The sequence below is a fragment of the Nansenia antarctica genome (assembly GCF_963989245.1).
Source record: "Nansenia antarctica genome assembly, contig: SCAFFOLD_226, whole genome shotgun sequence".
In the NCBI taxonomy this organism is placed as follows: domain Eukaryota; kingdom Metazoa; phylum Chordata; class Actinopteri; order Argentiniformes; family Microstomatidae; genus Nansenia; species Nansenia antarctica.
The window spans coordinates 39,518-60,745 of NW_027663399.1; the positions used below are offsets into that span (position 1 = coordinate 39,518).

Here is a 21,228-nt window from a genome sequence, read left to right on the forward strand (position 1 = left end):
ACAAAAAATGGGGCTGGTTCGATGGTTTGGTTCAGTGTTCTGATTGGTTGAAGGTTGATTCAGTTGCTTGCAGATTAGTTTTTTTGATCACAATTGGTTTCAATGAGGAGGAATGTTAGGACTGAGACAAAGTGAAGCAGAACAGTGAACAACAGGCTAAATAACAGCCAAACCAGAAATCAACATAAATATCGGAGGGGGGCGGTAATCCACTTATGTACAATAGCTTCATAAGTCACAAAAAATATACAATACGTATGTAGGCACAGCAGTAACCGTTGCCAAATCCTATTACCCAATCGGAGTAGTCTTGAGTCCATCAGTATACATTTAGGTGTTTCCGAATGTGTGCGTGTGTGTGTTCATACATGTATTTGTCAACACTCAAGCCTCCTAAAACCATACGGAAAGAAATGAACAGTCCTTTCAACTTTCCTGTCCTGTGAAATGACCCTTTTCCCCTTCCTTAGCTTGAGGCGGGGCTGATGACATCAGTGCACTGAGGCTCACAGAAGTGTCCGAAGCGACCGTAGACGTCACGCGCCCGAACGGCAAAGTAATACGTGGATCCAGAGACGAACTGAGTCAACGTGCAGGCCATGGGCAGCGGGAGGGCCTTCACCTCCCCGATCTTTTTCCAGTGCTGCTGGGCCGAGGACGGGCCGCTGGCCTCCTGGTGGTAGGCGAACAGGTGGTAGCTCTCCACGGCAGCACAGCTGCGGTCCGTCTCCGCCACGCACCAGGACAACACAATGCCGTTCTGGCTCTGCACCCGGGCCAGCTTCAGCTGAGGCTGCTGGGGGGGCGAGGTCTGGGTGGCCTCCAGGGGCAGGCGTGTGGGGTTCGGGGGGGCGGTGGGTAAGGGGGGCAGGGCAGTGGAGGGGGCTCTAGTAGTGTTGGTAGTGTTTCCCAGGCGGGCTTTCGATGGGGAGTCCTACGGGAGGAGATATGAATTAGTGATCAGATATATATTAACAATCAAATGAAAGGTCCAGCATGTAGTTTTAAGAGGCTTTTAAAAAACTAGTAAAAACACATATTTTCTCCCTGGCCTTTGACCTGAGGTGAGCCTGCCTTCCCGACACTGCACTCTTTGCACTTTTATTTGTACTGCACCTTGCTTTTAGTGTATTTTTCTATTTTGTCAGTTTTTTTCTTTAATCTGTATCCCTTTTACCTTGTTTTTCTCTTTATATTGTATCTGTTAAGCACTTTGGGCGGCTCTTGTCGTTGTACATTTTGTGCTATATAAATAAACGTTACTTACTTACTTACTACTTACTTAAGAGTACAATAGACAAGATATTTTAGAGAAAAGTTTCATATGGATTTTATTTTGATTAACATGTGTGTGACACAGGCCTATACACATTTACTCCATATTGAAGTGGAATTTCAATAAATAAATGTGCACTTTTGTAGTAGATATCTAGAATCTCACCAGAGGGGGGCGATGGTGGACCGTGAGTTGAGGACTGCTCACGGAACTTTGAGGAGATGCTCTTGCTGTACCTTTGGCAAAAATAAAAAATAACTCAAATTACACACAGTTTCTCAAGATAAATACTAATATTAATAATAATAATTAATAATTTATTTAATTTATATAGCGCTTTTCCGAGGCTCAAAGACGCTGACAATATAGGGGATATGGGAAACACAGAAACAACAAGTAACATGGAACACAGAGTCAGCGAACAGGGAGGGGGGGGGGGGGGGGGGTGTAGAGTCCGGTGATATTATCCTATTCTCTACTCGGATGATGAGGGTTGAAGAAATGTCATGAGGATATGACAAAGTCATTGATTATATACACATGCGCACACACGCACACACACACACAGCATTGTGGGCCTCACCAGTAGGAGTGCTGATCAGTGGGGGAGGCCCAGGGGTACGTTGGGTAACCGAAGAGGACGCTGTTGTCACTTTGGCCTTACTTACACCAGTCACTAAGGAAAAGAGGAAAGAGGGAATTATTAAAGGACGATAAAAAGAGGTTATAAAGAGAGGAGGAAAGTGTGAGGAAAACTAGACGAGAATTGCAAAGAGAGAAGAAAATAATCTTTCTTCTGGGAGAAATTATGTGTTTTTAACTGAATTAACAATGAGGAGGGGAGTAGGAATGAAACGATCAATGGAATAGAGGTGAAGAAAGTGAAGGGATGGTGTTCGGTCTTCCTCACCTTGCACGTCGTCATCATCCTCAGTGAGATCTATGAAGGAATTTTTGAGACGAGGCCCCTGGCCAGTAGTTTTGGTTGGGATAGACCCTGTAGCTTGATTATCTGAAAATGAGAAAGATGACATTGAGAGACATTGCACGGAATGTTTGGAATAAGGCGGCGTCTGCTAAATGCCAAAAATGCATGGCGTTGCTCTCTGAGTTTTCATTAAGTATGCCCTCGAGTCAGTCCCAGTGTCAAAATGACATCTCCATGGCAATTTTGAATATCAGGTCCCTATCAACATCTATCATAAATGAGCTCATTTGTGATAGAAAACTCGACTGTACGCTACTCACAGAAACCTGGCTAGATACAAATGGAGCAGCAGCCCTTATTGAGGCATCTCCCCCCAACTACAGTTTTTTCCAATCAATCAGAAATGGAAAAAAGGGGGGAGGAACAGCTACCATAGCTTCAAATAACCTAAACTGCAGGAGCATATCCTTTGATATATTCTCCTCCTTTGAATATCATGCCACAGTTATGGCATGCCAACCACCTATTCTTACGGTAACTGTATACAGGCCGCCGAAACCAGCCCCTACCTTCCTACCTGACTTCTCTGAGTTCCTATCCATTATCCATCCCAACTATGATAGGATTATTATCACTGGTGATTTTAACTTTCATGTTGATAATGAGGCTGACTTGAGGGCTAGGGAATTTATTGACCTCTTGGAATCTATGGATTTTGTCCAACATGTCAATGAACCCACTCACAATAATGGCCATACCCTTGATCTTGTGATTACAAAGGGTCTTGAGGTCTCAATATCAGGTATCAGCGACCTGGCCCTCTCTGACCATTTCTGTATTTTCTTTACCATTGTAACACGTAAAGCTGAAAGCAATGCTGAACGTGTTGTTAAAAAACGTTATCTTACCCCTGCAGTGGCTGAACATTTCAAAGCTTTAATGAACAGTAATCACACAACTCCCACGTTATGTGAAAACGACTTAGTAATTACCTTTAACAATAAAGTAAAAATGGCCCTAGACTCCCTGGCACCTACCAAACTAAAAAAGGTTGGAGCCAAGAGGAGAGCACCATGGCGAAACAGTGAAATAAATCTCCTAAAGAGAACATGTAGGAAAGCTGAGCGCAGATGGAGAAAGAGCAAATTACAGATTGATCAGAATATTTTTAAAGAACATCTATCTGCCTTTAACTTGGCAATGCGAAATGCTAGAAAAAATCACTTCTCAAAGATAATATCTACAAACAAGAATAACCCCAGGGTCTTGTTCTCGACAATTGATTGCCTTGTAAACCCTGCTCCTAGAACTCTAGACGGCGCAGCCTCTGTCACCAAATGCGAGGAATTTGCAGCCCACTTCAGGGATAAGATAACAAATATTAGAATGTGTATTACTCAGGAAAGACTAGGTTTGTGTAGCACCACAGATCCGCCACCACAGAACATGACTATGAGCATGTTCACCATGATTAGTACGGAAACATTAGGTAAAATTGTGTCACAGCTTAAACCGTCTACGTGTCCTCTTGACCCTATTCCTACCACCTTTTTTAAGGACATTTTTGAATCTGTGTCTGATGACATACTAGGCATTGTAAATCACTCCCTACTTAAAGGGATATTTCCAGCGGCGCTTAAAACTGCCCTGGTTAGACCCACCCTGAAGAAAAGTAACCTAGATCCTTCTGATCCAAAAAACTGTAGACCAATATCCAATCTCACTTTTCTAAGCAAAATTTTAGAAAAGGCAGCGTATAGACAGCTTCATGAATTCTTAGTCCTAAATAATAGGTATGACCCACTTCAGTCAGGTTTCCGATCATACCACAGCACAGAAACCGCTTTGCTTAAGGTAACTAATGACCTTAGGATAAATGCAGACTCGAAAAAACTCTCGATTCTTGTACTCTTAGACTTAAGTGCAGCCTTTGATACGGTAGACCACTCCATACTTATTGAGAGACTTGAAAACTGGGTTGGCCTCTCAGGTCCGGTCTTAAACTGGTTCAGGACTTACCTGGCTGACCGAGACTACTTTGTAGCCCTTGGTGACCATAAGTAAAAAAATTATAGCACAACCTGTGGAGTTCCCCAGGGGTCCATTTTAGGACCGTTGCTTTTTAGCCTATACATGCTACCCCTCAGTTCTGTTATCAAGAAGCATAGCGTTAACTACCACAGCTATGCTGACGACACTCAGCTTTATATCTCAGTAACTCCCAACGACTACAAGATGATCGACCACCTGATAGACTGTATTGCCGATATTAATATTTGGATGACACAAAACTTTCTCCAACTCAATCAAGAAAAAACAGAGGTATTGATCATTGGCGAGAAAACTGGGAGAGAGAAATTATCTGCACACTTGAAAACACTAGCTCTTAACACTAAGTGTCAGGCCAGGAATCTTGGTGTCATAATTGACCCAGATCTAAATTTTGAAACTCATATTAATAACACTATTAAAACATCCTTCTACCATCTAAGAAACATCACTAAGGTACAATCATTTCTCTCCCAGGCAGACACTGAAAAATTAATGCATGCGTTTGTTACTAGTAGGCTAGATTACTGTAATGCTCTCCTGACAGGTCTCCCCAAAAAAATGATAAATAGACTACAAATGGTTCAAAATGCTGCTGCTCGTGTCCTTACTAGGACCAAACGGAGAGCGCACATCACACCTGTCTTGAGATCACTACACTGGCTCCCTGTCAGTCATAGAATAGACTTTAAGATCCTTTTACTAGTTTATAAATCACTTCACTGTGATGCACCCAATTACATGGTGGACATGCTCATAAGATACACACCAGCTAGACCCCTACGGTCTAGTGGCACAGAACTTTTAATAGTGCCAGAGGCTAGGACAAAGAGATTTGGAGGATCAGCTTTTAGCATATATGCTCCTAGATTGTGGAACACCCTACCTGAGGGCCTGAGGTTGTCTAAAACTCAGGACATTTTTAAGCGTGACCTCAAAACCTACTTATTCAATGTCGCCTTTTGATACTAAGGGAGACATTGGACATTATAGAACTAGGATCACTAGGCCATTACACCATACTCGTGTTTTGAGATTTGTGTTGACAGGAAAATGGACCCGGGTGCTGATGAGGCACTGTCAGCTCCAAATAGCACCTAGAGCAGTACTGGAACCGGTACAAGGGTGTACCAGGACCACCATCAGGTTGTATTGCTGTCATCTTTATTGTCTCTATTGTGTTGTTGCATCATAACTGTGCTTAAGATTCTCTTTTGGCAGGACCTGTGACCATACTGGATGCAGAACGATGCAAATATAACACTAAATTTATGGACAGTGTGTACGCCGATAATATGCAAGGAATTTTTCCTGGATACATGGTGTACAGGTTTTTGCCCTTGCTTGCTTGCTTTGTGCCGGTGGTCCTTGGCCTCCCCTGGGGGACCGCTGGGTACTGGTAAGCAAACTGGCTAGTAGTCGCTCTATTGGTAGAGGGCTGCAAGGGAATTTTTCCTGGCTACATAGTATACAGGTTTTTTACTTTTGCCTGCTCGCGGCTCTGTCAGTATTGATTGATTGATTGACTGATTGACTGAACATTTTCATTGTGTGAAGCGCATTGAGTTGCATCTTGTAAGAAATGCGCTATACAAATAAAATTTGATTTGATTTGATTTGAGTGAATTGAAAGGTAAAGTCACTTCCATTTCAATTTCAACACAGGCAGATTTCCACCATGGAAACTTAAGTCCCAGAGTTATGTTTCTATCTCGCAGGACAGGCCCCAAAACGTTCTGAGCCACGGTCTTAGTGGACCATCCCTGACTTGGGGTCATGGGGATCTTTTTTGGAACTTCGGACCAGGGACATAGTTTGCTCCTCCCTGCTCACCCCAAGTCCTCAGAATCACGCTGGGTGATGGAAACACTCCTTCCCAAAAAAATACTACTGCTTACACCAAGAAAAGACTGGTGTGGGACCAAGTCCTAATGGAAGGACACCATTTGAAGAGCAATATATACAAACCAAATTAATTGTCTGTTACGACCTAACCCTAACCGTTTATGTAAAAGGAATCACGTGTATTCAATTAAAAAAACGATTGTAAAAAACAAATAATAATAAATAATAAATAATATAACAGGTAGAACTTAAGTGCTAACAACGCTTAGGTTGTGGGTTCGATTCCCGCTGGGACCATATATACCATATTTTCCGGACTATACAGTGGGTTCGGAAAGTATTCAGACCCCCTTACGTTTTTCGACATATTGCAGCCATTTTCTAAAATCAATTAATTTAATTTCTTTCCTCGTTCATGCACACACAGCACCCAATATTGTCAGAAAAACACAGACTTGTAGACATTTTTGCAGATTTATTACAAAATAAACACTGAAATATCACATGGCCATAAGTATTCAGACCCTTTGCTCAGTATTTAGTAGAAGCACCTTTTTGAGCCAATACAGCCAAGAGTCTTCTTGGGAATGATCCAACAAGTTTTTCACACCTGGATTTGGGGATCTTTTGCCATTCCTCTTTGCAGATCCTCTCCAGTTCTGTCAGGTTGGATGGTGAACGTTGGTGGACAGCCATCTTCAGGTCTCTCCAGAGATGCTCAATTGGATTTAAGTCAGGACTCTGGCTCGGCCATTCAAGAACATTCACAGAGTTGTTCTGAAACCACTCCTTCGTTATTTTAGCTGTGTGCTTGGGATCATTGTCTTGTTGGAAGGTGAACCTTCGGCCCATTCTGAGGTCGTGTACACTCTGGAAATGTTTTTTGTCCAGGATATCAATGTACTTGGCTGCATTCATCTTTCCTTCAATTGCAACCAGTCATCCTGTCCCTGCAGCTGAAAAACACCCCCACAGCCTGATGCTGCCACCACCATGCTTCACTGTAGGGATGGTATTAGGCAGGTGATGAGCAGTGCCAGGTGTTCTCCACACATACCGCTTAGAATTAAGACCAAAAAGTTCGATTTTGGTCTCATCAGACCAGAGAACTTTATTTCTCAGAGTCTGGGAGTCCTTCAGGTGTTTTTTGGCAAACTCGATGCGGGCTTTCATGTGTTTTGCACTGAGGAGAGGCTTCCGTCGGGCCACTCTGCCATAAAGCCCCGACTGGTGGAGGGCTGCAGTGATGGTTGTCTTTCTAGAACTTTGTCCCATCTCCCCGCTGCATCTCTGGAGCTCAGCCAGTGATCTTTGGGTTCTTCTTTACCTCTCTCACCATGGCTCTTCTCCCCCGGATGCTCAGTTTGGCCGGACGGCCAGTTCGAGGAAGAGTCCTGGTCGTCCCAAACTTCTTCCATTTAAGGATTATGGAGGCCACTGTGCTCTTAGGAACCTTAAGTGTAACAGAATTTTTTGTTGTAGCCTTGGCCAGATCTGTGCCTTGCCACAATTCTGTCTCTCAGCTCTTCAGTCAGTTCCTTCGACATCATGATTCTCATTTGCTCTGACTTTACACTGTGAGCTGTAAGGTCTTATATTGACAGGTGTGTGCTTTTCCTAATCAAGTCCAATCAATATAATTAAGCACAGCTGGACTCCAATGAAGGTGTAGGCCCATCTCAAGGATGATCAGAAGAATTGGACAGCACCTACCTGAGTTAAATAAGTGTCACAGCAAAGGGTCTGAATACTTATGGCCATGTGATATTTCAGTGTTTATTTTGTAATAAATCTGCAAACATTTCTACAAGTCTGTGTTTTTCTGACAATATTGGGTGCTGTGTGTGCATGAACGAGGAAAAAAATGAAATTAATTGATTTTAGCAAATGGCTGCAATAATATTATGACAGAGTGAAAAATGTAAGGGGTCTGAATACTTTCCGAACCCACTGTAAGTTCATAGTTTGGCTGGTCCTGCGACTTATAGTCAGGTGCGACTTATATATCAAAATATATATAATTTCATACTGACTGACATGAACCAAGGAGTAAACATTACCGTCTACAGCCGCGAGAGGGCGCTCTGGGCTATATGCCACTCCGGTACCACTGAAGAAATGAACTGGAGCTTGGTGAACTTGCTTACTTGTAACTTGCTTGTTGGACTCACTGGCTTGTTATGTTAATTTAGCCTATTCAGCCTCCCAGGTATGTTCTTTATGCTATTGTGTAGCTGAATAACTGTTAATGTGTCACATTAACATACCGGACACCTATTCAGCCTGTTGTTGTGTGCTATTGTGTAGATTATCTTTTTTACCACTTCGGCTCGTTTTGGAGTCATTCGCTTTGGAGTCACTCGTTTTGGAGCCAGAGCCGTAGTGGTTCCCCGGGGGAAATGGGACAACCCTTCATGGGACAACCCTAATACGTCATCCGTAGTGTAATGAATGGGTTAATTCATAGTCAGGACAGCGCATGCGCCTTAGAGAGAGTTCGTGATATACCACTAGGTGACTGACAGGTGTCGAGAGAACCGAGGTAAACTGGTTATACCTTTGTTGAACCCAGACTCAAGTGTCTTATTATTCTATGTCCAAGTGACATTACACGTAGTATCGTAGAAAAGCATTGACGCTCGCGATTCATTCACAACTTGAATGAACTTGAACGCTATCAATCGATCAAACAAGTCATCAAATAAAAAAGAATAATGCTTCATTATCATGGGGGAGAGAAGTTCTACCCGGGATTTGTGTCGTATCGACACCATTCAAATGGTTTCAGATTCCCTGTCCTCTCCCCTATCCGGACACGTTTGAATTGTTATCCTAACCCACAGTAAACCACAGCTATTAACCCGCAAAGGGTGCCTCCGGGCACCGTGTTTGTCCGTGAATAACACCGGCTATGAAGGTGGTACAAACACAATACTACTTTGCTAACTTCACCATCGGTATACGGTCATTTTGAGCCATCAACCAACCCGCTGGCACCCCGGGAAGTTATGTTTCGAACCCCGAGAGCATGCATAAATGTCTATCCGGAAAGAGTGCACTCTCCTCGGCCGCGGCACGCGCCTCTCCTCGGTAAGGCGGAGGAACGAAAAGCTTACAGCAGGCGGTCTCCCATCCAGGTACTAACACGGCCCAACCCTGCTTGTTTTAGGACAACAGTGCAACAACTTCGAGGCTGAACTTTAGTTACATTTACGGTGTCATATGCCATCAAAGGGAAACATGGAAAAATGCATGACTTACAGATTTAATTTTATGACGTTACGAAATCCGATGTGACAGGAACGCCTATCATGCTGTCAAACACCACAGGTAATAATTTATTTCTAAATAAACATGATTGTACATCTCTGAAATGTGAATCGCGCACCAATTTATTTCTATTGGGAAGGCTGACGCCGGGGCAGCCTGTGACAAACGCGCTCCGGTGTCCTGCCCGCTGTCCCAAGCGCTGTGGAACTTTCTATGTTAAGCACCTCGGCATAGCGGGGTACTCTTTTGTTATGCTTGTTATAAAGAAAAGGCCTATAATGCATTGAAATGATATTAGTACATCAGACATTAGACATCAGACATGGAAATATGTCAATGCGCGGCTGTCATGCACAAATCAGCTTGTAACGTTAGACACACAGCACATCGGCATAATAACGTTTTGTTGTTGTTATGCTTGTTATAAAGAAAAGGTCTATAATGCATTTAAATGAATGATACAACCCATTAATAATATTACCTAATAACAACTGCTCGGATTAGATTGCGGGTGCTGCTACATGGTAATAGGTCAAAATGCGCATCATGTACAAGTCAGACGAACGTTTGACAGATAACTTTACATATGTGTACCATCATCCGCTGTCAAACGCCACAGGTAATAATTGATTTATGATTGTACATCTCTGAAATGCTCGACTGTCATGCAGCGTTGCGTTACTGTCACGTTAGACACAGCACCGACATAAAAGCGATTTTTGGGTTATGCTTGTTATAAATAAAAGGTCTATAATGCATTGTAATGACATTAAACTAAGATAATTCAAGTAATTCCAGAAAAAGTAAATGACATTTCAGGCTCGCTTCCGTATTACGAGAGCGAAAAGAACATTTTTGTAGATGTTTCGCAATGCATGCCGGAAGGGAGTCTCATGGCTCCGAATCGAACGAGGGTCAAGATTTTCTCCGTTTGGAGCCAACCCTAACCCTAATCCTAACCCTAACCCTAAATGAGTAATGAATTGGGACGCCACTACGGCTACACGTGAACGCGCAAAACAGAGATTAGGGTTGAAAACGGAGCCAGAGTGGTGAATTGGGATTCACCCTAAATGTCTTCTTGGTCTTGGATTTTGTGAAATAAATTTCTAAATAGTCCAGTGCGACTTATATATGTTTTTTTCCTCTACATTACACCTTTTTGGCTCCTGCGACTTATACTCCGGAGCGACGTATAGTCCGGAAAATACGGTACTGCCAAATGTATGTAGTCATTGCAGTGTAAGTGGCTTTCGATACAAGTGTCAGATAAATGGCATATATTATATATGATTATATATTACAAATAACCAAAAACTATATAATAAAAAAAAGAAACTGTCACAGTAAACCTGTTAAGGACAAACCCACCTGTCTTGGACGTCATGGCGGTCCCAGAGGGAGTCCCTGGAGCGGCCGAGCCTGTAGCTGCCGGTCCTGAAGCCGAAGACAACGAGGACGACGAGGACGACACCACCCCCGCCACGGGGGCGCACATCGCCGGTGCCCTCGCTGTAGTCACTGACACCCCCGCACTGGGCGTACTAATACCCCCCGTGCCCCCCTGGTACACCGCCCGGGCCAGGGTCACCTGGGCCGGGGAAAGGCGGGTGTTGGAGGCCTGAAGGCCGGAGACCGTGGTGGACATGATGGCGGTGGAGGGGGCCGCCTTGAGGATGTAGGTGGTGCCGGGGGTGGTGGTCATGGCCTTGTTGAGGGAGTTGACCGAGCCGAAAGAAGAGACAGGGATGTTGACCAGGGTCCCGGGCTGGCCGTTGACGCCGGGCAGCTGGATGAGGAGGGGCTGGCCCTGGCCCACCATGTTGCCGCCCGACGTGGTTTTCAGCAGCAGGGTGCCTGTCTGGCCCTGGGAGGAGACGGTGGCGAGCGAGGAGGACGTGTTGGAGGTGGTGGGGATCAGGTGGAGGAAGGGGGTCTGCGACACCATGGCAGTGGTGGCGGTGGGCAACTGCTTGGACTGAGCTGGAGAGACTGACACAATAGAATATAGGATAAGAACAGGTGAGTTCAGTAGACACGGTCTGCAGGCCAGGTAATGTTACAGGTAATGTATTAAATCTTTTTTTTTAAATATATCTCATGGTTGTGGGTTCGAGCCCCTAATTCAGTATAACATCCTTATCACACACAGGCAAGGGAGATATTCATGGGAGTAAGTCAGAGAAAGGATCCTCACCTGTAGTGTTGGTAGGACCCAGGGCTGTGGGCGTTTGCTTTACCTCCATAGTGGTCCTCACTAGCCTGTTTAGAGAGATGTAGAATGCTTTGAGTTGTTTTTAAGAAGTTATATAGACAAGGGAGGACAGAGCATGGGTCCGTGCTTTGACCCATACATTTTGGCCATTTTAAAAATTCTTTGTGGGGCTTTTGTGATGAACATGAGACGGTCCACTCCATATGTAGGATTTTCCGGGAGTTTTGCTGTGTGCACTTAACATTTTGGGCAGGCGCTGTGGTGTCATACAAGCAAAAACAACCCCCCCCCCCCAAAAAAAAAACAACTCAAACTTATTTTTGTATCAATAAAATAAAATCCAGAAAAATGTCTTAATCTCGAAATTATGTAAATTCAAGAATTTATTTTTTTAATTCATAGTTAAGTGTATTAAGGAATATGATGAGGCAACATACTTTTCATGGTTAAAGAACATAACACATCTTTACATTCATAACAACGATTGCAACTGCACCCATGAAGACTCTCCATCCAGAAATAATTTTGTAACCAAATTTCAATAGAACACACAGAAGTTTGCAAAATAAACGTATAATAACACGTAAAATACTATTTCGACATAAAGAAAAGTCTGCTTCTTTTCACTCTAAGCAGTTCATTGATAGAGTCCCGAATCTTTCTCCAGTCTTCACTGCACATATTGTTGAACCGATGTTGTAAATGCGCCTTCATAGTCTCTCGCACGTTGATGGGCAAGGCCTCCTTGCCACTAAGGCCTACGTAATTCACATTGTTGACCCAGTCCGAGTAGTGCTCGTAAGGGACTATGTTCCGGAACAGGTACACTGCGTAGCGTTCGATTCTAGCCTTCCCTGTGCCGGTTCTGCAGTCGTAATACAGCTGTCTCTCCCTCTCCTTGCTGAGGGGACGGAGGGTGATGTCTGCTCGTGTACTTCCTCTATTGTCTTGTTCCAGCGGCTCTTTCTTGATTGGTTGTCGTCTCTGGGTGATTGGCGGCTTTTCATCATCCTCCTCCTCTTCCTCTGTTTCCTCTTCCTTCTCTATTGACAGTAGCGGTGTCCTACCAACAGAGGGCGCCCGCCTCTCTCTCTGTACCCCAGACTGCATCTCCAGCGGCTGCCTTCGAAGCACGCTGTTGGGGGAGGAGAGGTGCAGTTGGATCGGGTTTCTGCATAACTGTATTACTGTGTACAGCATGAGGTTGATCAAGCTTCACATTGTATAACGTCACAAGACTCTGGACCTTGAACCACGTGGTGTTTTGCAGGCGAAAAAAAAAGAAAAAGAAAAAGATCGGCAAGTTGTGACTCATTTAATCCAAACAAAATAGTCAAGGTGGGAAATTTTGGGGAAAATGTGAGAAAGGCACTCAAATGGTCAAGTCAAGGCGGTCCTGATAAAAGATAATTATGATCTGTTTTCCCGAAAGTATGGTTTTAGGCCCTTATTTCAATCTTCACAAGACTTAAATCTCCAGCCTTAAGTGTTAACGGATAACGTTCCAGGACAGAACCACACATGTTCAATCACGCGTTGTGTGTGTGGTTCCGTGTGTGGTATTGGCTTCAGGCCCGTATTGTCACGTTCATACAAAGGCACAATGATAAATCCACATACAATGATAAAAACACACTGCAGCATGATTTGAATGACAACGGAAAGGAAATACATTTTACGCTGCAAAACCCCCCAAAACAATGAAAATGTGCAATCTCACATGAGTAAAGTAAAGTAAAGAAAACTGAAAAGATTAGGTGAAGGTCTGCCATGGGGAGATTTAAATGTCTGAAAACCGTGAATACTGAGACTAATATATGATGTGTTGAGTGAACTAATACAGTACTATATAATTGACTGTAATATTTCAACTTAACAACACGCGTCTCACATTTATAGAATATATTCGCTACTAAATCTGTTTCGAATACTCTTGGTCATAATATCCTAATGATCCTATGGAATTGCTTCCAAGTAATTAAAAGCCTTCTAAATAAGGAGGCAGCAGCAGCAGGAGTGGACACTTACCGTTGTGTGGGAGTGGTGGTTGTCACAGGTGCAGCCTTGGCAACAGGGGATGTGAGCACCTGCTAAAATTACAAATTAAATGAACATCGTTAAAACTCCTTTAATTGGACAGCTCAATATGTATCGACTAGCTAGATGACCTCAAACTATTTCTGTGACACATATTATATATATATATATATATATATAGATATATTTTTAATGATCCCACCACTACCAAAAGTACAAAACTTTTTGTACTATTCCCCCAATTGCAGCATTTTCCTGGTTGCAAAGAATTTACCTAGTAATTACATTTGTCTGTATTGCCGATATTAATATTTGGATGACACAAAACTTTCTCCAACTCAATCAAGAAAAAACTGAGGTATTGATCATTGGCGAGAAAACTGGGAGAGAGAAATTATCTGCACACTTGAAAACACTAGCTCTTAACACTAAGTGTCAGGCCAGGAATCTTGGTGTCATAATTGACCCAGATCTAAATTTTGAAACTCATATAAATAACACTATTAAAACATCCTTCTACCATCTAAGAAACATCACTAAGGTACAATCATTTCTCTCCCAGGCAGACACTGAAAAATTAATGCATGCGTTTGTTACTAGTAGGCTAGATTACTGTAATGCTCTCCTGACAGGTCTCCCCAAAAAAATGATAAATAGACTACAAATGGTTCAAAATGCTGCTGCTCGTGTCCTTACTAGGACCAAACGGAGAGCGCACATCACACCTGTCTTGAGATCACTACACTGGCTCCCTGTCAGTCATAGAATAGACTTCAAGATCCTTTTACTAGTTTATAAATCACTTCACTGTGATGCACCCAATTACATGGTGGACATGCTCATAAGATACACACCAGCTAGACCCTTACGGTCTAGTGGCACGGAACTTTTAATAGTGCCAGAGGCTAGGACAAAGAGATTTGGAGGATCAGCTTTTAGCATATATGCTCCTAGATTGTGGAACACCCTACCTGAGGGCCTGAGGTTGTCTAAAACTCAGGACATTTTTAAGCGTGACCTCAAAACCTACTTATTCAATGTCGCCTTTTGATACTAAGGGAGACATTGGACATTATAGAACTAGGATCACTAGGCCACTACACCATACTCGTGTTTTTGAGATTTGTATTGACAGGAAAATGGACCCGGGTGCTGATGAGGCACTGTCAGCTCCAAATAGCACCTAGAGCAGTACTGGAACCGGTACAAGAGTGTACCAGGACCACCATCAGGTTGTATTGCTGTCATCTTTACTGTCTCTATTGTGTTGTTGCATTATAACTGTGCCTAAGTTTCTCTTTTGGCAGGACCTGTGACCATACTGGATGCAGAACGATGCAAATACAACACAAAATTTATGGACAGTGTGTACGCCGATAATATGCAAGGAATTTTTCCTGGATACATGGAGTACAGGTTTTTGCCCTTGCTTGCTTGCTTTGTGCCGGTGGTCCTGGCCTCCCCTGGGGGACCGCTGGGTACTGGTAAGCAAACTGGCTAGTAGTCGCTCTATTGGTAGAGGGCTGCAAGGGAATTTTTTTCCTGGCTACATAGTATACAGGTTTTTTACTTTTGCCTGCTCGCGGCTCTGTCAGTATTGATTGATTGATTGACTGATTGACTGAACATTTTCATTGTGTGAAGCGCATTGAGTTGCATCTTGTAAGAAATGCGCTATACAAATAAAATTTGATTTGATTTGATTTGATTTGAAATAATGAAAATTATGACATTTATTACCTCCTGTTTTTTTTTGTTTTCTGAGGCCTGGTTGGCTTCTCCACATTTTTTTGCTAGTCTTGCAATCTTGGCCTGAAAAAGAGTCAGAGAGACAATGATAAAATGTGAGACTTTCTAGTTGTAAGGATAACATGTTATTGATGCCTCTCTTTTGTGCTTTATCTATTGCAAAGACTGACTTTGGCACAACCAAACTTTGGCACAACCCCCCCCCCAAAAAAAATAAAAAAAAATTATAATAATCTTCGTAAGATACACGTCTATTGCCATTCTCGTTTAATTGTTTTAATTTTTCAGGAGCTTACCTGTAATGTGTTAAAGTTGCTCTGGTGTTTGGTGGCACTGTCAATCTTCTCCACGCGTTCCTTCAGCTCCTGTAAATTATGGTCGAAGACAGTCAGTTGCAGCACCCGCAACCGCTCCTCCACCAACTGCTGTACGACCTGAGGAAGAGAGACAATGAAAGGTTCAGACATTTACATTTTTGGCATTTAGCAGACGCCTTTATCCTAAGCGACTTACAACAAATACATTTGTCTAATTGAATCATCTATCCATCAGTCATCATAAGAAAAATAAATATATGCTAGGACCAGGGGCCATTGGCAGTCATAATGCTAGGGAGAAGGAAGAATTACTTATTTTTTCTTATTATTTTTTAATTAAATGTAATAAATATGTTTTTTCTATTCAGTCAAAAGGCATCAGGAACCAGGAGGAGGTTCGCACTCAAATAAGGCAAACTTCAGAACCATCTTATTTTTTCCAAATTACTATCTTATGTTTTCCCCCTCTATCATGCAGAAGTGCACACCCAAAGGTTTAGGCCGAAGCCTTCTTCAATGTGTGTGGCCTGAGCTAAAAATATAACAGAGACTCTTTCAAATCTGACACAAAGTAAACTATCTGGAATTTCCCCACAGGGAAGAAACGTCAACCCATGAGAACAAACAACTCGTCTTCCAATGGTCAGACAGTCAAACAAACCTTTTCAAGTTTAAGGCGACTGCCCGCATTCGCAGTGATTTTCAGCTCCAGCTGTGCTTCTAACGCCACGCCGTCCACCCTCTGCCTCTTCCCCTCTCTCTCCACCTTCACGTTGCCCTCAGGTGTAGGACGCTTCAGTCCAGACACAGTGCCCTTCTCCTCCTTCACAACTGTAAAGAGAGTGTGATGCAATTTGTTTAGTTAGCGGCCACCACAGGAATACATTTCCTTTGCAGCATACTTGTGCATTATGATTTTTTTTTATGTTTATGTTGTGTATTCCCATATTGCCCCCCCCCACCCCCGAAAACTAATGTCCAAAAATTCTGGACCACTGGCCAGTTTCGCTAGGATAGGTCCTGCTGTTAGAATTTGTGATTCTGATTCTGCTTCATACCTGTGGCTGAAGAAGAGGTGGATGAGGGATGAGATGTGGTAGAATTAAACACTGCGTGAACCTGCGCTTTCACTTTTATCTCCTTTTTCACACTGGAGGAGTCGACTTCCAACTTTTCCTTCATTTTCTTCTCCACCTTTACAGTTAATCCTTCCTTTGCTTTTTGTTTATCATCCTTCTCTCCCTTGTCCTCTTCCTCCTCCTCCTCCTCTTTCATGTCCTGATCAGCCTCGGGGGCAGAGGTTGGGGAGGGATTGGGGGCTGCCTTGGTAGCCTTAGGGGCGGCTGTGACGGTAACCTTTGGTGAGCAGGACTTCTCCTCAGGGGCCTTGTTCTCTGTACTGTCCTTGTCCGTTTCCATGGCCACAATGTCATCCTGCTTCGTCCCCTTCGTCCCCTTGTCCTTCCCGGACTCTTTGGCAGACGTGCCAGGTGAAACAGCGGACTGAGAGGACTGAGAATCCTTAGCAGAATCCACGGCTTTGTCCTCTGTTGTAGCGCTCGTCTGCTGGAGAAGAGAACAACCAGATAAGTAAACTTGGCTACAGTTAGCGAGCCGCCAAACCACCTAATGCTAGCTAAAAAACAAACAAAGTTCCAGCAATGCTTGGACCCCCTAATCCATCTTCAGCAGTATCAAACCATGACCCAAATGTCCTCTTTGACCTGTTTTGACCTATCTTTGCTGTCTTGTAATACTAATATTATTTCTCTCTCTCTCTCATACAAACCTCTTTTTTCGCGCCAGTGGCTTCTTTCTCTTCTTTCTTCTTGTCCTCCATCTTTGTGGTCACCTCTTTGTTCTGTCCTTTCCCAGTCTCATTTGAAGGGGGCACAGGACACTCTTTCCTCCCCTCTTCTTCCATCTTTTTCAGTTCGCTGTTTAGGGAATGGAATGGCGACGGGGGTGAGGGAGGGGTGCCTTCTTTGGCATTCGAACTTTGGGAGGGTGGGGAGGGAGACAACGATAGGGTCAACATCAGGGGTGGGGAGCGAGAGGCCTGGGACCCAGAGAGAGGAGATGTGGAGCGAGAGCTCTTCAAGTCCGTGTCATTTTGAATCTTGTCTGCCCCCTTCTGTCCATCTGCTGTATGCGTGCCGTTGACTAGAGGGGTCTGAGAAGGGGGGGGCGCGGGATTTAACTGAGTAGGGACGGGGGACGACAAGGTGCTGTGGAGAGACTCCAGTTGCTGGCGGTCGCTTATTTTCATGGTCTTCCTCGCTCTGAAGATTTTCTTCTTCTCCTCCGCCACGGCAACTTCCATTTTCACCTGAGAAGAGACAAGCAGGGATGAGGCTGTTAGTCTAGCAGGTCAGAAACACCACAGTGACAGACAGGATCCATGGGAGGGTTACCAGCATTATCCACACACCTGTTAACACCCACCTGCCCTCTACGCACCGCAGTACAGATGAGGCAGGCGCTGCAGTGTTTCAGAGCCAACACTAGGGGTCACTGTAGAACCCTGTGGGTTGTTTCCTCTCCTTTGTTCTATTCTGGAAGGTTCTTTTTCCACTGTGAGCTCTGCATTCTTAGCTATCCTTTTCAACAAGTCAGTTTACACAGCAAATGTGACGAGTCTTAACTACACAATCTCAAATCCTGGCGATAAGTCCAGCATTTCTTCGCTCACAACTTCTCTTAACTAATAATGCCATACGGTTAAAAATTACACTCTTCCTAACATGACAGCAGTACCCACTGTACCCTCATCACTGTCCTTCACTTCAATTGGCTGACAAGCTTTGGGATGTCAAGTGTAGTTCAACCCTGTTCTGCAGCGTGGAACTAACATTATTCCAGAGGACAGCAGCATTACTCTGCATTCTTCCACTCCCCCTTCACTCTCATTGGCCACTTCCCCAGCAAATCAGGGCTGCTAGTTTCAGGCTCTGCTGGCAACAGTGACGGTTATGCAATGGGTGCTTGATTTACCGTACACAGTTCCAATTGCTGAACGTATTTCGGTTTCAGGGCTAGGTTCCAATAGGAGTGTACACTATTGTAGAAGTACATTTCTCTTAGGCCTCACTGTTTCATCCACACTGAACTCAGTTGTGGCAATAAGTATACCAGGCCTAGAACCATTTAATAACCTAATCTGTAACCATATATTAAATGTTTAAATATATAATAATACAAATAAATACATTTATATAGATATTTATTATGATATATAACACTTTATTTTATATCTCACCTAGAGGTAGTGTTGTTTTCGATCATGGATTTGGCACCAAAAAGCTCCAACAACCTAGAGAAAAACATAAGAGGAACATTTTATATGTATTCACTGGATTGACTCGAAGCGTATTTCATGCTTGAATGGTATGCAGCGTTAGACAGGACAAGCACAGGTAATTTGATATTCAATACACACTGAAAAGGAGATATACTGGACAATGAGTAACCAAGTTGCCAACATGTTTTACTCAGAGGTTAATTTAATTATTTCTATATAATTATTATTATTATTTTATTATTATTTTAATATGATTATAATTTAGTTATAACAAAAACACAGGTAATGGGTGTGATTACGTCGCTTACTGCTCACAACATGACAAACACCTGAGTCACAATTATGGCAAGATGTGAGCATAATAATGATGTGTCCCAGGGCTTAGGGACCAAATATATAGGCTATACTCACGCACGGAGACAGGCACACACAGACAGGCGCGCGCACACACGCACACACGCACACACGCACACACGCACACACACACACACACACACACAGGACTACCCCAGGGGAGGCTGGTGGCGGTACAAACAGGAGGACAGGCTCATTGTAATGCATGGAATGGAATGGAATGAGGAATGATTTTAAAACACGCATTCCACATTCCATTCCATGCATTACAATGAGCCCGTCATCCGACCCCAACCTCCGCCAGCCTCCCCTCTCACACAGAGGATCAGAGCGGGTATAAGCCCAAACTACACCATGATCAAGCTTTGAAAGTTAATTCTTGGCATGACAGCTAAAGCCACTGACTAACTACAGACTGGATAACAGAAATGTTTTAACCATCTGCATTGATATTTTAACCTAGTCACCAGTCAAATAAGTCAAAATTAACTTGGCGAATAGCAAAGCTTATGAGGTCAAAGGTGAGAACACCACACAGGACCACCACCTGGGTGGCCAGTAGTCAGGCTGGAACATGTTAAACCTCCCTTGCTTACTGTATATAAGGTCCAAAATGTCTAGTGGTCTAGCTTTATTATGTATTTTTGGATCCATTTTATTTTTTAGCTTATTCTTCAATTGTCACGTTATTTATTTAGTTGTTGTTTTTGTGGTCTTAGCTGTAACGACTGAATTTACCCTCAGGGATCAATAAACAAATTGATCCCTAATCTAATAACTATCTATCTCTATCCATCTATCTATCATTCTGGTGCTAGTCACAGTTATTTTTAATTGTCGAGGGGATGTTTCACCAGTCATACAGACGTGACATCATCACTTACTGAGATCAGTAATGTTTGCGGAGTAATTTTAAATCAAATCTATGCTAGGAGCAGGGGCCAGAATAGATTACCAGAATATAGGCTAGTACCAGAATATAGGCTACGTATTGTTACAACAATATCCTAGGAAAAACTATGTTAATACCAGTAAACCAGGTCCATTAAACAAAGTGCTGAAAACGAAATAGCCATGATATATATGGTGGACAGATTTGTTTTCATTTCCAAAAATCATAATAAGTAGATAGTGAGGACTGAACCCTTTGATGTCATATTGCAGACTGAAGCAGTCAAGCTGCTTTAGGTTTGTCCTGTAAAATCAGTTCCAGTTACAACTGCATTATTGCTGCATTGCTGCCTAGACAGGCTGCAGTGGACTGACAGCACATCTATATAAATAGGTCACATTGTTGCCCCACCCCATTGACTTCCTGTAGGCATGTTTGCACATCGGCATGCTGTCTGGTATCACATGACAGTGACCCCGGATTGTACAACATCCGCTACACAAACTGCACTTAGTAAAGGCACCCTTCACACTGCGTGCTAAGCAATAGACACTTTGCTGTAACTGCATAGCTACCCACACTGACATGCAGAAAAGCTTGTGAACAGGATTCGAGCTGATACCTATATTCTTTTGTAACCTCTGGAATGTCCTGGTACTGTAAAAATGTCCTTTCGACTAGATGATGAAAAATATGTCTTATGATATTATCGCCTCACATTTTCACTGTGTTCCATATTGTATAAACCTTATATATGATCTCATTATATAATCTCTGATATTGGTTTTCTTCATATGAACCGGTGCTGTATTATCACAGCCTGTGGTGTTCAATGGCTCAGTTCACATTCCAATGTTATTACTCACTGCGCGTAGTCTTCCCCTCCCCCACCCTGCCATTAACTGCGTCGGGAATTCACTGCAGAAGCTCAAAATGGCCGTCAGCTCTGCTGTGCGCAGGGAGGCTGTGGCCCCAGAAGCTGCTAACAGATTCTG

The 21,228-nt window shown here is 43.3% G+C and overlaps 1 protein-coding gene across 1 annotated transcript; it reads right to left on the minus strand.

Annotated features, from left to right (window-relative positions):
* Positions 1-306: 306 nt before the first annotated feature.
* LOC308175101 (activating transcription factor 7-interacting protein 1-like) lies at positions 307-18,009 on the minus strand (the record flags this gene model as incomplete). The annotated part of the gene is made up of 12 exons (XM_080550821.1): positions 307-934; positions 1,442-1,506; positions 1,839-1,952; positions 2,187-2,288; positions 10,740-11,346; positions 12,310-12,718; positions 13,612-13,670; positions 15,361-15,432; positions 15,666-15,803; positions 16,348-16,517; positions 16,745-17,249; positions 17,476-18,009. The coding sequence occupies 12 exons, from the start codon at positions 18,007-18,009 to the stop codon at positions 467-469; spliced, it is 3,243 nt and encodes a 1,080-aa protein (XP_080406947.1). The 3' UTR covers positions 307-466.
* Positions 18,010-21,228: the final 3,219 nt, after the last annotated feature.